This window comes from Nesoenas mayeri, assembly GCF_963082525.1.
Source record: "Nesoenas mayeri genome assembly, contig: SCAFFOLD_40, whole genome shotgun sequence".
In the NCBI taxonomy this organism is placed as follows: domain Eukaryota; kingdom Metazoa; phylum Chordata; class Aves; order Columbiformes; family Columbidae; genus Nesoenas; species Nesoenas mayeri.
Window position 1 is genome coordinate 57,074 of NW_027660032.1, and position 16,101 is coordinate 73,174.

At 51.6% G+C, this 16,101-nt stretch overlaps 2 protein-coding genes across 2 annotated transcripts; one reads left to right on the top strand and one right to left on the bottom strand.

Moving 5' to 3' along the window:
* Positions 1-2,215: 2,215 nt before the first annotated feature.
* Positions 2,216-3,148, top strand: LOC308052317 (olfactory receptor 14J1-like; the record flags this gene model as incomplete). Its single annotated transcript, XM_080364408.1, has 1 exon — positions 2,216-3,148. One exon carries the CDS (start codon positions 2,216-2,218, stop codon positions 3,146-3,148), a length of 933 nt encoding a protein of 310 aa, XP_080220534.1.
* A 10,900-nt stretch (positions 3,149-14,048) lies between these two features.
* Positions 14,049-15,109, bottom strand: LOC308052318 (olfactory receptor 14A16-like; the record flags this gene model as incomplete). The annotated part of the gene is made up of 1 exon (XM_080364409.1): positions 14,049-15,109. The coding sequence occupies exon 1, from the start codon at positions 15,033-15,035 to the stop codon at positions 14,049-14,051; it is 987 nt and encodes a 328-aa protein (XP_080220535.1). The 5' UTR covers positions 15,036-15,109.
* Between the last annotated feature and the right edge of the window lie 992 nt (positions 15,110-16,101).

Genomic DNA, 16,101 nt, shown 5'->3' on the forward strand with positions numbered 1-16,101 from the left:
CTGAAATCCTGCTCTTGGCCTTGTTCTCATCTCCCAGGAGCCTCAGCTCCACTTTCCCATCCCTGACTGTTCCATCCTGACCAACTCTTTCTGGTTTATAAGTGTGAAGTCCCACAGGGCACCTCACCCCACTGACTCCTCAGTCACCTGTGTCAGGAAGATGTTGTCAATGAGCTCCAACACTCTCCTTGTCCCAGCCAGGAACCTGGGAGGGGTGGGACCATAGTCCTGCCCTTGACCTTGCACAGCCCCACATCACACTGTCCCAGGAAGGAACCTGGGCAATGTGGGAGGGACAGGATCTGACTCCCCAGGGTTGGGGGTCAGGGCTTAGTCCTTTGGTTAATGAAACGCATCCAGGTTTACTCAGCATCAGAGACACCTTTACTTTGCTTTTCCTGACCTGTCATCACTGCCTCCAGTTTTCTGATCTAACCAAACTCTGGGGTCAGTTTTTCAGTTTTGTCCCTCAGTGGGACCCATGTATATTACAGGAAACTTTGGAGTTTGCATCTGAGTTTGACTTCTTGAGAAGTTTCTTCATGTTCCCCTGAGGGTCTGAGGTCCATGGACTCAGCACCAAACCCACCAGAGGGGTCATTAAAGTGCCTTGGGCTGCTCCTGTGCTGCTGAGCTGGGCTGGGCTCCTGGGACACAGGGAGCTCATGGCAGCGGCAGCGCTGCAGAGAGACAGCTCTGCCCAGGAGCAGCTCCTCTGCACACGCAGCAGGGCTGAGGTCTCTGCCTGGGGATCTCAGCAGACGAGCAAGGCAGAGAGAGATTAAAGGTGGTCAGGACTGGAGGATGACTGAGAGCTCACTGGAGGAGAAACCTTTGCAGCCCTTGCCATGGTAAGTCTCTGGTGCAGGGCAGTGCAGCTGTAGCTCCTGGAGGCATCTCCTGAAACTGGCACAGGCACAGCTTGTGGGATCTGTAAGGACGGGGCTCTTGTCAGGCCATGTTAAACAGCTGTGAAGCCGGGTGAGCACCCAGGGGTGCCCAGGGCTGTCCTGCAGAGCAGGGTCCCTGCACCCCAGGGCTGTGCCGGGCAGGGACTCTGCCGCCTGCCAGGGTCAGCGCTCAGCCTGCCCGGGAGATCCCATGGCAGCAGCTGTGGGGGGAAGGAGCGACCCCCGGCAGGGCAGGCAGGGAGCTTGTGGGGTTGAAGGGGGCTGTGTGGGTCAGGGCTGCTCAGAGCTCCAGATCCCCCCACAGACATGGCAGAGGGTCCTTCTGAAAAACAACATCAACACATGAACAACTGCAAGGGAAGGAGTCTGTGCTTTCAGTTTTCCACTCTTGGTTGGCTGAGTGTGCAGTGGAGATGGGGATTTATTTCTCTCTTTGGAGAAGACACTGAGACCCCAGTTCTCATTAGGACGTGTCTGAGCTGCTCCTGAGCCCCTGCACACACAGAGCTGCCCCTGGGCAGTGCCAGGAGGTGTGAGCAGGACAGAGCTGAGCACATAGCACGTGGGACGGGGTCTATGACACTGACAGGGAGCAGACCAGGGACAGACACACAGCTGCAGGCAGCACAGACATGGGCAGGAAGAGATAACTGCTATCAGAAATGCTGGAGATGGGATTTAGGAACGTCACTCACATCCTTTCCAGTGCAGACACATTTCCCAGTGCAACCCCTGGTCTCCTCTCCTCCCCAGCAGACCCTCTGCCCCAAAGCCATGGGGTCCAGGTCACGAGTCTCCACCTCAGCAGCTGGACCTCCAGGTGAAGGGTTCCTGCAATGTGGTACACAAAAAAGGTGCTAAAAGTACTTGCTCTCCAGTGTCATTATGTGAGTGGCAGCAGCACAGCCGGGTCAGGAGAAGGTTCCACAGCATGCCCGTCTGCCTTTCTGTCCTTGCTTTATTTTCTGGTAGCACTGCATTGTCCTTCCCTGTTTCTCCACCTGTCCCTGGTGCTTGTGCTCTCTGGGGTTGGGGTGCGAGTGTGGGTCAATTTTTGTTCTGAAACCAATTCAGTGGATCTTGCCTCACAGGTGTGTTAATGGAAAACAGATGCCCAAGCTGCATTTTAAACTGTGATGAATTGTTTTTCTCACTTGGTAGAAAGAGAGAATGAGCGGATACATCCCATCATCAGGGAGGGGTTTTTCCACGAGAAACAGCATGTTTATTTTCCTCAGAGAACTCTCTCATAACTTGTCACTGTCCTTTCCTCTTTGCACAGGTCCTCATGCCCACAGCAGCCCATGTCCAACAGCAGCTCCATCACCCAGTTCCTCCTCCTGCCGTTCACAGACACACGGGAGCTGCAGCTCTTGCACTTCTGGCTCTTCCTGGGCATCTACCTGGCTGCCCTCCTGGGCAATGGCCTCATCATCACCACCATAGCCTGGGACCAGCACCTGCACACCCCCATGTACTTCTTCCTGCTCAACCTCGCCCTCCTCGACCTGGGCTCCATCTCCACCATTGTCCCCAAATCCATGGCTAACTCTTTGTGGGACACCAGGGTCATTTCCTACAAAGGATGTGCTACACAACTCTTTCTGTTTGGCTTTTTAGCTTCAGCAGAGTTTTACCTTCTCACCATCATGTCGTACGACCGCTACGTTGCCATCTGCAAACCCCTGCACTACGGGACCCTCCTGGGCAGCAGAGCTTGTGTCCACATGGCAGCAGCTGCCTGGACCACTGGGTTTCTCACTGCTCTGCTGCACACGGCCAATACATTTTCACTGCCCCTGTGCAAGGGCAATGCCCTGGGCCAGTTCTTCTGTGAAATCCCCCACATCCTCAAGCTCTCCTGCTCACACTCCTACCTCAGGGAACTTGGGCTTCTTGTGATCAGTGTCTGTTTAGCACTTGGCTGTTTTGTGTTCATTGTGGTGTCCTATGTGCAGATCTTGAGGGCTGTGCTGAGGATCCCCTCTGAGCAGGGACGGCACAAAGCCTTTTCCACCTGCCTCCCTCACTTGTCCGTGGTCTCCCTGTTTGTCAGCACTGTCGTGTTTGCCTACCTGAAGCCCCCCTCCATCTCTTCTCCGTCCCTGGACCTGGTAGTTTCTGTTCTGTACTCTTTGGTTCCTCCAGCAGTGAACCCCCTCATCTACAGCATGAGGAACCAGGAGCTCAAGGATGCTCTGTGGAAACTCATAACTGAGTGTTTTCTGAGGCAATAAACTGCTCATCTGCTTCTGCATAGAAGTTTAAACGTAACTTGCTACAAGTTCAGCTTGTCATCTGTATTTGCTGTTGTTGTTGGCATTTTATTATTCTGATAATGTTGTCATCCCCTTTCTAAACCACTGGTTGTGTAAATGAGGAGCCATGATCTGTGTGTATTTATACAAAGTAAAGGGTCCTGTAGTGACTTGATTTTCACTAGATCCTTCCTGCAAGGCCTTTTGGAGCTACAGGGACAGTTCCTGTCCATTGGAGGAGGGGAGGAGAGGTCTCACATGTCAGCCCTGCCAGGGAGCAGCAGCGCTTGTTCTTCCAGAGCTGTTCTGCTTCCACTCCACACTCTCCTTCTCATCCCTGGTGTTGGTGCAAGGCCTGAGTGCTCTGGCAGCTTGGTCACCGTCCTGCTGTGTGTCAGTGCTGTGGGCGCAGGCAGGGACAGGCAATGGGCACTGCTGTGACAGAGCTGGCCCCAGAACAGCCTTTCCAAATAGAAAGGTGATCTTCTTTGGGCAGTGCATGATGGTTTATATCTTCTTGCAAAGTTTCTCTCAAGCATATTCCTACAAAAGTCACCCTCAGATTATACACCAATGTACAGCTGCACAGTGTGTGTGTGCAGGGCTGGCACACAGCAGTGTCTTCTCACAGCCAGGCTCCTGCCAGAGACCTGCAGGATCAGCAGAGCAGGGGCTGGGCTGTGCCCCTGTGCACTGGACACCCCACAGAAGGAGCCTCAGGTCAGTCATCATGGACTGGCCCCTCACAGCCATCATTTACAGCACTGGCTTCTCACACATGGAAGTTGTTCTTCCCTCCATGCATGGACACTGAATGAGTAGTTCAGCAGTCTGTGTTTGCTTTGTACAGATGAGATGTGAGCACACACATCATGGTTTTGAGGTGACATGACCATGAGCCAGCACTGTGCCCTGGTGGCCAGGAAGGCCAATGGCATCCTGGGGTGTATTAGAAGGGGGGTGTTTAGTAGATCGAGAGAGGTCCTCCTTCCCATCTACTCTGCCCTGGTGAGACCACAACTGGAATATTGTGTCCAGTTCTGGGCCCCTCAGTTCAAGAAGGACAGGGAACTGCTGGAGAGGGTCCAGCGTAGGGCAACAAAGATGATTAAGAGAGTGGAGCACCTCCCTTATGAGGAAAGGCTGAGGGAGCTGGGGCTCTTTAGTTTGGAGAAGAGGAGACTGAAGGGTGACCTTATTAATGTTTATAAATATATAAAGGGTGAGTGCTACGAGGATGGAGCCAGGCTCTTCTCGGTGGCAATGATAGGACAAGGGGTAATGGGATCAAGCTGTAACACAAGATGTTCCACTTAAATTTGAGAAAAAACTCCTTCTCAGTGAGGGTGACAGAGCCTGGAACAGGCTGCCCAGGGAGGTTGTGGAGTCTCCTTCTCTGGAGACATTCAAAACCCACCTGGACATTTTCCTGTGTGACCTCACCTGTGCGTTCCTGCTCCAGCAGGGGGATTGGACTAGATCATCTTTTGACGTTCCTTCCCATCCCAAACATACTGTGATACTGTGTGACATGAAGACGAGTGAGCACAAACACCATCAACTGTTCCTTGGGGGTCCATGAAAACCTGTGGCACACACAAGAACCGTGTAGAACAGCCTGGGATGGAGATGGCAAAGGGCACTGGTGAGACTGGAAGAGACCCACAGAACTCAGGTCTCTGTCCCCTTGGCCATGGCAGTTGTCTCTGCAAAAAAGTCTAAGAGAAGACATGTCCTCATGGCACTGGGGCCTCAGTGCCTCCTTGCAGCCCCATGGGGAAGCTGGAAGTTTTTGTACCAGTGTTGTCCTTCCCTGGGCCTTGCACACTCACATCCCATGGTCCCAGAATGAGCCCTGAGCCCTGTGTTTACATCTCAAATGTACAATGAAAACAGGGACTTTTGACCTAGTGTTTCATAGAGTGTCCTGAGTTGGAAGGACCCACAAGGATCATGCAGTCCAAGTCCTGTCCTTACACAGGACACCCCACAGGTCATCCCGTGTGTCTGAGGATGTTGTCCAGTCTCGTCTTGAACACTGTCAGGTTGGGGCCGTGACACCTCCCTGGGAGCCTGTTCAGTGTCCTGCACCTCTGGGGGAAGAACCTTTTCCTCATGTCCAACCTGACCCTCCCCTGGCACATCTTCCTGTCATTGTGTAGAGCAGCAATTTCAAGGATGTTTGAGGAGGTGCCTTTAAGATTTCACAAGTCTATGTTCTATAAAGACAGAGGTTCAAGTTGTGAAGCACACAGGGCTAAACCTGAATTAGTGTGATTTGTGTTTTCTAAACTCTGGGTACAGTCACTTAAGCGTATTTACAAATCTCCTTCTTGCCAATCTTCCCTTATATTCCCACACCTACAATTAGTGTCATGCTCAGTATAAGTTGGAGCTGACATTTCTGGCTGGTTACTTCCGTTAGGTCAGATTTGCCAGGTACTTTGGTTAGTTTAGTTTGGAAGTTCCGTTCTGCTGGGAGTTTGGAGTGAGTTTTTTGCTGTTCTGCCATTTTGCACTTGGTCCTTGGGCCTTTTTGCTCTGTCTTGCTGGGATTGCTTGTTTGGGACCAAGGTGCTACTTTCTCCAGGACTGGCTGTTCTGTGTGACTGGAGTTACATGACGGATTGCACTGACTATATTTTATTAATTTTATCTAGTTTGATTTTTTATATTTCATTTTATTTTTTAAATTTCATTTCATTTAATTATATACATAGTAGTAGTATATTATACTATTTTTATTGACTTATTAAAATGCTATTTCTGAACCCGCAGGTTTCTCCATTCCCTTCAGTTATCTTCCATATCACACTTAATAGGTTGGGGGACTACGTGAGCAGCTATTGTCGTCTTAGTTGCTGGATGGGGTAGAACATTGAGAGGGAAGGATAGTAGTAGGCTCAAGAACTCTTGAAAATCACTTTCCAAGATAATGGCGCTTCTTCTTTTTTTTTTTTTTTTTTTTTTTGGTAGTGGGAAACAGCATGAGAAAGGAAAACCATCAGAAACTGCAGCTCTGGAGGTCCAGAGTGGAGCTCAGGGTCAAGAAATGTCATCCTGAGCACAGTGCTGTGGTCATTCAGAGGGACTCTGGATCAGTCATGACTTTGTGTTTCCAGGAACAGCTGGTGAGGATGGAGAGACAGCAGCACAGGTGGGGACACACTGGGCTGAGAACAAGGTGGGGAAGCGCATGGGGTGTCTACAGCCTGTGGGGAAACAGCCACAGGCCTGGGACAGTGCAGGATAGACCATGGTGGACATGGCCAAGGGTGCTGGCAAGGCTGGATGTCCCTGCAAGAGCCAAGGTCTTTGTCCCCTTGGCTCTGGCTGATGTCCCTGCCAGCGAGGCCTAAGAGGAGACACATGGTTGTCATGGCCATGGCACCCCATTGTCTCCTTGCACCCTCAGGGAGTGTCATACCATTGTCCTGCACTGGGCATCGCACTCCCCACAGCCCCAGGAAGAGCCCTGAGCCACACGTGAGGGACAGGATCTCCCTTCCAGGGGCAGGGGCTCAAGGCTTGGCCATTGTCCTTCAGCAGACAAACCAAGGGCTTTCTCAGCATCAGAGCTGCTGCACTCTGCCTGTGCCTGATGCAATCACTGCCTCCAATTATCTGCTCTAAGGAGTCCCTGGGAGGCTTTGTCAGTAACAGCCCTCAGTGGGGCCCATTAATGCTTCAAGGTACTTTGGAGTTTGTTCTGGCTTGGACTTCTTGAGCAGATTCTGCGGTCTGTCCTTGGTATCTGAGGTTTATGGACTCAACACCAAATACGCCATGGGGCTCATTAAAACACAGAAAGCCCGAACGAGCAATGTTTCTTTCTGTAATTTCATTTAAATCTTCCAGACTTGTAGAACTAACTGTAGGGGTTTCAATGGGACACTTGCTGATGAAGGTTTCAAAGAAGATTTAATGAAGGAGGTTTTTTCTTTCCAGCTTGTTTTCTGTCATTTTTCAGTGTATGGAAGAAGTAACAGCAGCATTCTACACTGGACATTGATCCCGAGGGTCTCCTGAAGACATCTGGACAGACAGGAGAACAGTCCCTTGAGGCTGGACACTGTATGGACAACCTGGCTCCTCACCCCCACCCCCAGTCTGCCGGTTCCCTCCTTGGCCACCAGAGATTGCATCACTTTTCCTCCATCAGACTTCTCCACTGAGCTCTGCAGGAGATGCTGCAGCTCCTGTGCACCAGCTCCACCTGCTCTCCTGTGCAAACACTGCACAGTTCAATCAACAGCAAAACACTTTCCTCAGCTGTGTGTGTAAGTGGATCTGATGAGGTCCAGCATCCACAAGGGACACCCACACAAGAACTGCTTTAGACAGAGAGACAGGAGAGGATAGAAATAAACACAATGAACGTGTTGACTGCTATGTCCATTAGAGCTCTGAAGAACGGGGCAAGTTTGTAACTCCCTGAAGCTCAAAGCAGAAACCAGACAGTTGAGAGGCCACTGAATGACCAAAGAGCAAGTAGAGGAGAAACCTGAGAGCACTGGGAAGGGCAAACGTCCAGACAGGGCTGGAAAGTTGTCCTTGGACAGGGACATTTAATCAGGAGAATTGGGAACTCCTGAATGACGAGGGAGATGAAATAATAGAGTGTTGGTAATAGAAGTGCAGGGGAAGACCAATATTTCTTCTCCTACCCTTAATACATCAGTCATCAGCTGTCTCACAATAAACAGCCAGTGCCATTTTAGGGCCCAGTGTACCTGAGGTGCTGGCCTGGGATTGGCATCTCTCACACAGGACCTGGGGAGACCAGAGCACCGTGCAGTGCAGGTGGAGCCTGAGCAGGGCTTCCCGGGGCATCTACACTGGCACCAGGTGTTTGTGTCCCTGGAGATGAAGACATTTGTGTCCTAGATCCATCCCCAGTTATGGAGAACTCTTTCATTAACTGCCACCAGATGGCCCTACAAGCATTAAGCCAAGATCATGTTGTGTCTTGCACAGCGCCCCATGCCCTCTGAACCTGCCCGGCCCAGGACTCCTGACACGTTGCCCAGAGCGAGTCACACTGAGGTGTTGGCTGGTTCCCTGGCTGGGATGTTGGTTTAGATGGTCACCTACAGCACAGGTGGGTCCTGCCCCATCATCGCCTGCTCTGCTCCAGTCTGAAACAGAGCCCAACATCACAATGGGTTCATGAGAGAACTGAGGCTGAAGGGACCTCAGGAGTCTGCAGTCCAACCCGTCACCAACTGGGTCACACCAAGGTGTTCAAGCCTTGATTCAATCAGAGCTTTAGCAGGAGTAGAGAAGTGATCAGCCCTTTGTACTGGGCACTGGTGAGGCTGCAGCTTGAATCCTGGGGTCAGTTTGAGGCCCCTCATGGCAAGGAAGACATTGAGGTGCTGGAGAGAGTTCAGAGGAGGGTGACAAGGCTGGTGAAGGGTCTGGAGCACCAGTCTCACGAGGAGCGGTTGAGGGAGCTGGGGCTGTTCAGCCTGGAGAACAGGAGGCTGAGGGGAGACCTTGTCGCTGTCTACAACTACCTGAGAGGAGCTTTTATCATGGTGGGTGTTGATCTCTTTTCCCAAGTAATAAGTCATAGGACAAGAGGAAATGGCCTCAAGTTGCACATGAGTAGGCTTAGATTGGATATGAGGAAGAAATTCTTAAGGGAAAGGGTTTTGAAGCAATGGAGCAGACTGCCCAGTGAGGTTGTGGAGTCCCCATCACTGAAGCTATCTAAAACACAGATAGATGGGGCTCTTTGGGACATGTTTTAGGGCCAGATTTAGGTTATGGTTGGACTTGATCATCTTGAGGGTCTCTTCCAACCACAATTATTCTATGATTCCATGATAAGTCATGTTTGCTATTTTCTTTCTCAGAGGACCATGCAGCCTCCCTGAGAGCCAGGACTTTTCTGAGGTGTTGGAGAGACGTCTCACGGTCACACCAGCCAGTTCCACCAGCCCCTGTCTGTCCCTTCCCAGACCAAACTTTTTCTCCATATCCCAACCTTCCAGGCAAGTTTCTGGGACACAGCAAATGCTGTCCAGGTCCTGTGGGCCTGTTCAGAGAGAGCAGCTTGCCAACATGGTGATGGGCTCTCTGTGCACCTCAAAGCTTTCCTAACCATTTTTCTCAATGCCCCACTTGTACCCAAGTGGGTACTCCTTGAGCTGTACATGAGGGGATTGAGCAGGGATGTGGGGAAGGTGTAGAAAAAAGGCTTTGTCACACTGTCTTGGCAGGGCTGTTCTGGGCATCCCACAGTCCAGGATGAGGGTGCTGGAGAAACCAGTGGCATTGATAAGACATCCAGGTGGAGAAGGCCTTGTGCCTGTCTACACTGGGGCAGAGCAGTGATGCATTGATGGGACGCCCATCTGAACAAGAAGGGGATAAATGGCTCTAAAATGCCTTCCAGCCAGTTCTTTACCCATCGCACATACACCATCCAGGCCACGAGCTGCAGCTTCTCCAGGAGATGCTGTGGGACACGGTGTCAAAGGCTTCACTGCAGTCTAAGGACACAACAACCACAGCCCGTGTGGCGGATTCACTGCCCACGACAGACTTTCCCTCATCTGCTCAGCGGTCACCTTGTCACAGAAGGAGATCAGGCTGGTCAAGCAGGACCTGCCTTTCATCAAGCCATGCTGATTGGGCCCCATTGCTCATCTGTGTGTGTGACCTCACAGTCCTTTGCCAGCCGTGTTCCTGCTGTTGGCCAATCCCCTGCAGAGGCAGAAGTGACCTCACAGTGCCCTCCACATCCATTGGTTCCTACTGGACTACGAGTTCCTGAGACACAAGTGACCACACGACATCGTACCCACCATCACCCTCCTTGTGGTCCAGTGTGTGAGCAGATCAAACTGAGCTGCTTTCATCAAATATATCCAATATATTTCCTACCAAGGTTTGAGTGGAGAAACGTTCCTCAGAGGAGCTGCTGTATTTACTCTGGGGCATTTTATATCTCCAAGGAAAAGATTCATGGAATTCTACAATAACGCAGGTTGGAAGAGACCCCTGAACACCATCTCTGTCCCACTGACCTTTATGGCACCCCAAGGAACAGCTGATGGCGTTTGTGCTCCCTTGGGTTCATCGCACCACATGCATACACTGGACATGCACATGATGTGTGTGTTTACATCTCATATGTACAATGAAAACATGGACTTTTGACCTAGTGTTTCATAGAATCATAGAATGTCCTGAGTTGGAAGGACCCACAGGATCATGGAGTCCAAGTCCTGTCCCTGCACAGGACACCCCACAGGTCACCCCGTGTGTCTGAGGACGTTGTCCAGTCTCTTCTTGAACACTGTCAGGTTGGGGCCGTGACACCTCCCTGGGGAGCCTGTTCAGTGTCCAGCACCTCTGGGGGAAGAACCTTTTCCTCATGTTCAACCTGACCCTCCCCTGGCACATCTTCCTGCGATTCCCTCGGGTTCTGTCATTGGTCACCAGTGAGAAGAGATCAGTATCTTCCCCTCCTCCTCCCATTATGAGGAAGCTGTAGCCACCATGAGGTTTCCTTTGAGTCTTTTCTTCAGCTCCGATGCTCAGAAACCCCTTGGTTTGCTTTCTGCAGCAGAAAGGAGGAGCCATGAGCTCCAGGCAATGGGAAGGGGGATCCTGTCCCTCACATACGGCTCAGGGCTCTTCCTGGGACCGTGGGATGTGGGTGTGCAAGGCCCAGGGAAGGACAACACTGGGACAACAACTTCCAGCTTCCCCATGGGGCTGCAAGGAGGCAGCGAGGCCCCAGTGCCATGAGGACAACATGTCTGCTCCTGGGGTCAGTGGCAGAGACAACTGCCCTGGCCAAGGGGACACAGACCTGGCTTCTGTGGGTCCCTTCCAGCCTTACAGCGCCCTTTGCCATCTCCACCACAGGCTGTTCCACACGGTGCTGCCCCTGCCCCTCTTTCCCTGCAGGCTGCAGACACCCATCTCGCTTCCCACCTGCTCTCACCCAGCATTTCTGCACCTTCACTGCTGTGTCTGCACCCTCATCGGCTGCTCTTTGGAACACAAACCATGGGCTGATCCAGCTCCCTCTGGGTCACCTCTTGCACCACAGCACTGCCCTTCAGTGACATTTCTTCCTCCTGATATCCAGTCGTCACCTTCCAAGCTGTACTTTCTGACATTTTTTTGTCTTTCCTGCCTCTTCCCACTACCAAGGGAAGCTCAGCCACCTCAGAAACTGCTCTTCATGGAGAGAATCCCATCATCCGGCTTCTTGTGTTTTTTTACCTGACCATAGAGAAGTCACCTCCCCATGATCTTCTAAATCCAGGACTGCCACTGGCCTTTCAGCTTCTCTGACAGACACGACCATGTCCCTGCTGCTGTCCTGTCATGTTCTCAGGTGGGATGGACATGACAACCCATCTCCAGGGGCTCTTCCTGGGTAGGGCCTGTGGGTACCTTGGCAGAGGTTCTTTCCCAGCCATGTCCCTGCTGCTGGGCTGTCACCTCCAGACACAGAACTGACCCCACTGTCCCCTTCACAGCCACATGATTCTGACTGGATTATGAGTGTCTGAGACTCAGCTGACCTCATAATACCACAGCCATCCATCCCCCTCCTTAGCAGCCAGGACCTCCCCAGACTGAAGCATGTTCTATACATTCCAACATCTGCCCCTCTTTCCCACAGGCTGTAGACACCCATCTCGCTTCCTCACCTTGTTCAAATTTGTCAAATATATTTTCTACTAACACTGTGAGTGAAAAGCACTCCTCATGGGAACTCCTGTACTTCTGTTAACAACTTTCATATCTTCTGCCTTACTTTTTTTTTTTTTTTAGTTTCCTATTGTTCCACCTATTCTCTCTCCAGAAACCTCTCCAAGGCAAAAATTCTGTCAAATCACAAAATAACTCAGGTTTGCAGGGAGCCCTTGTCTCACTCATCTTGTCTCACTCTCCTGTTCAGGGTGAACCAGGTGAGGCTGCTTAAGGCCTCCACCCGGGTTTGTATCATCCTCAAGGCACTTCAAGTGCTGTCTCTTATATCTTGGAAAGGGAGAATAAAGACGTTCAACAATGTTGTCCAAGTGCTGGTCACTGAGGGATGACACCAGTAACTGGCTGCACACAGGACTTTGTACCACTGGTGACATTTGTGCTGGATGGTTCAGCCAACTTCCCACCCAGCATCCGCTTTTTGAGCCCCATCAACACCACTCTGGCCAGAAGGAGACCATGTCTGAGCCTTGCAAATGCCCTGTACACAACATGTCTTTCGTTCCCCTGTCCCGTTGGGTTCAGCAATCCCTTCCTTGTCCTTCACATTCCTGGAAATGGCTGCAGGAGGCTTGTCCCATCCCTTTCCCAGGGAGGGAGGTAGGGTGGCCAGCCTGTAGTTATCCCAGTTCCTATCCCTGCTCTTCTTGAAGATGGGTTTGAGGTCTGTGTTTCCTTACGACCCAAGAACCATTCTGGTTTCTATGGCACTTTTGAGATGACAATCTGGACTCACAAGCAAGGGTGACAGTGCAGACTGGAGCACTTGAAATGATCCTGTCCAAGGCAGCTGAGATGAATCTCACTGATCCAGTGGGGTTTGTTCCTGGAGTCACACACAGAAATGTCAGGTTCTGTCAGGCATCCATATCTGAGTTGGTCTCAGGACTCCTTGTTCACTCAGGGATGCTCAAAGACCGAGTCTGTCCCTATTACACACAGATGAAGGAGTCACAGTGTCCCTCTGGCGTCCCATTGCCACTCCCAATTGACGGGAGACACCTCAGCCCTGCGCTGTGTCACCTGCTCTGCACTCATCTGAGATGTCCCACGTCATGAGGAATGGACACAGGGAGCTCAGTTCAAGGAAGCACAACCCAGTGCAGCATTCAGGTGATTTCCCACAGGTTGTATTCCCAATATGAACTGACCTCAAGACCTCGTCAGTCTCTCAGACCTAAATAGAATGGAAAGGAATAGTTAATGCTGTTTGTGCTAAATCGTGTTCATGGTCACCTCTCCTACATGATGTGCATGCTCACATCTCATCTGTACAAGGCAAACATGGATTGCTGAACTATTCATTGAGTGTCCATCCACGGAGAGAAAACAGCCTCTGTGGATGAGAAGCCAGGGCTGGAAATGGTGGTTGTGAGGGGCCAGTCCATGGTGACTGACCTGGAGCTCCTTCCACGGGGTGTCCAGTGCACAGGGGCACAGCCCAGCCCCTGCTCTGCTGGTCCTGCAGGTCTCTGGCAGGAGCCTGGCTGTGAGAGGACACTGCTGTGTGCCAGCCTTGCACACACACGGTGTTCGGCTGTACTCTGGGGTTTCATATGTGGGTGACTTTTGTAGAAATATGCTTGAGAGAAACTTAGCAAGAAAATATAAACCATCATGCACTGCCCTAAGGAGATCACGTTTCTATCTGGAAAGGCTGTTGTGAGGCCAGCTCTGTCACAGCAGTGCCCATTGCCTGTCCCTGCCTGCGCTCACAATGCTGACACACAGCATGATGGTGACCAAGCTGCCAGAGCACTCAGGCCTTGCACCAACACCAGGGATGAGAAGGAGAGTGTGGAGTGGAACCAGAACAGCACTGGAAGAACAAGCACTGCTGCTCCCTGGCAGGGCTGCCATGAGAGAGCTGTTTTCCTCTCCACCCACCGAAGGAACTGTCTCTGCAGCTCCAAACCGGCCTTGGTGAAAGGATCTCAGGAAAAAATAGATGCTGCCAGGCCTTTTAATTTGTTGAAACACACATACAGCACAGCTTCTCATTTACTAAGCCCCTCAGTAAGCAAAGCAGACAATGAATTAGAAAGGGGATGACAATATTATCACATGTGAAAAACCACAAGGAGCAACAAAAAAAACAGAAGACAGGTTGGGCCTGCAACAATTTACACTGTAACTGTTATGCAGAAGATGATGGGCAGTTTATTGCTTCAGAAAATAATCCAGCCATCAGTTTCCACAGGGAATGCTTGAGCTCCTGCTTCCTCATGCTGTAGATGAGAGGATTCACTGCTGGAGGAACCCCCGAGTACAGAACAGACACCACCATGTCCAGGGATGGAGAAGAGATGGAGGAAGGCTTCAGGTGGGCAAACAAGGCAGTGCTGAGGAACAGGGAGACCATGGCCAGGTGAGGGAGGCAGGTGGAAAAGGCTTTGTGCCGTCCCTGCTCAGAGGGCATCCTCAGCACGGCCCTCAAGATCTGCACATAGGACATCACGATGAACACAAAACAGCCAAAAGTTAAACAGGCACTGACTACAAGAAGCCCAGGTGCCCTGAGGTAGGAGTGTGAGCAGGAGAGCTTGAGGATCTGAGGGATTTCACAGAAGAACTGGCCCAGGGCATTGCCCTTGCACAGGGGCAGTGAAAATGTATTGGCCGTGTGCAGGAGAGCAGTGAGAAACCCAGTGGCCCAGGCAGCTGCTGCCATGTGAACACAAGCTCTGCTGCCCAGGAGGGTCCCGTAGTGCAGGGGTTTGCAGATGGCAACGTAGTGGTCGTAGGACATGATGGTGAGGAGACAATACTCTGCTGTAGCACAGAAAAACAAAAGAAAGACCTGGGTAGCACATCCTGAGTATGAGATGGCCTTGGTGTCCCAGACGGAATTGGCCATGGACTTGGGGAGAATGGTGGAGATGGCACCCAGGTCAATGAGGGCGAGGTTGAGCAGGAAGAAGTACATGGGGCTGTGGAAATGCTGGTCCCAGGCTATGGTGGTGATGATGAGGCCGTTGCCCAGGAGGGCAGCCAGGTAGATGCCCAGGAAGAGCCAGAAGTGCAAGAGCTGCAGCTCCCGTGTGTCTGTGAACGGCAGGAGGAGGAGCTGGGTGATGGAGCTGCTGTTGGACATTTGCTTTTCCTGAGCACGGGGCGCTGTCATGAGAAAAAAAAAAACAAAAACAAACAGTGTCAAGCCAGGGAAGTTTTCTCTGACAAAAATCAAACTAACTCCCATAGACCCTCTCCTGTCACACACAGACATCTTTTTGTTTTTCTAGGACAAAATTCTTCAGCACTGTGCTTGGAGCTCTGTTTGGTGCTGAAAAATGTGCAACCAAGAGCAGGGGCTCTGCCCATGGGCCGTCGATAAGTCAGCCCAGCTCTGCAGAAGTGGGGCCACAGGAACAGTGGGGACTGTCCTGGTTCTGCTAACACAGAAGGGCTGTCAGCACTTGCTTTCCCAGTGATAACGAACAAGAGATGGTGAAGGCAATTTAAGAGTTCGAGATATTTTTACATCTACCCCCATATTCACTGCAGCTGCTCTCAGCCCCTGTGCTCTGCAGAGGAACTGCAGCTCTGGCTGCACAGGAGCTGCTTCATGCCTTGGAGCCCCCGGCCCTGAGGGCAGAGGCTTTGCTGGGTGGGACAGGAGCCCAGGGGGCTGCTCACAGGAGGGATCTGGCCTGCAGGGGGTCACAGGGACATTTCTCTATTCTCCCTCCCATAACAATTCCGGGTTCAGTTTCCTCTCATTTCTGATCATTTCCCTGCTGCCTGGAGATTCTCCCCTGGGAGGTGCTTCCCTGTCCATGTCTGTTCCCTGTCAGTGCTCACAGACCATCCCACGCTCTGTGCCCTCCCCCTGGCCCTACAGATCCTGCCTGTTCACAGGCACTGCCTGGGGGCATCTTCCTGTCTGCAGGCTGGAAAACAGGACAGGTCAGACTAAGGCTGACGGGTCCAGCCAAGGTGATGCAGGTGCTGTGCACAGGAAGAGGGGTGGGGAAGGGATGTCATGAGCCTTCTGGCAGATGTACTGATCACTGAGACTTGCAGTTCAGGAGTCTCAGTGACCTGTTTTAGCAAGAGAGCCCATTTTCATTTTATCCTTTCCTGCACCTCCCACCCCTTGGGAGAGGAAACTGAAAATACAGGCTCAGGAAAGCTCCTTATCTGTCTCCTAATGCTTGCATTGATCTTCTCCTTGAGGCATCTCTTTTGAA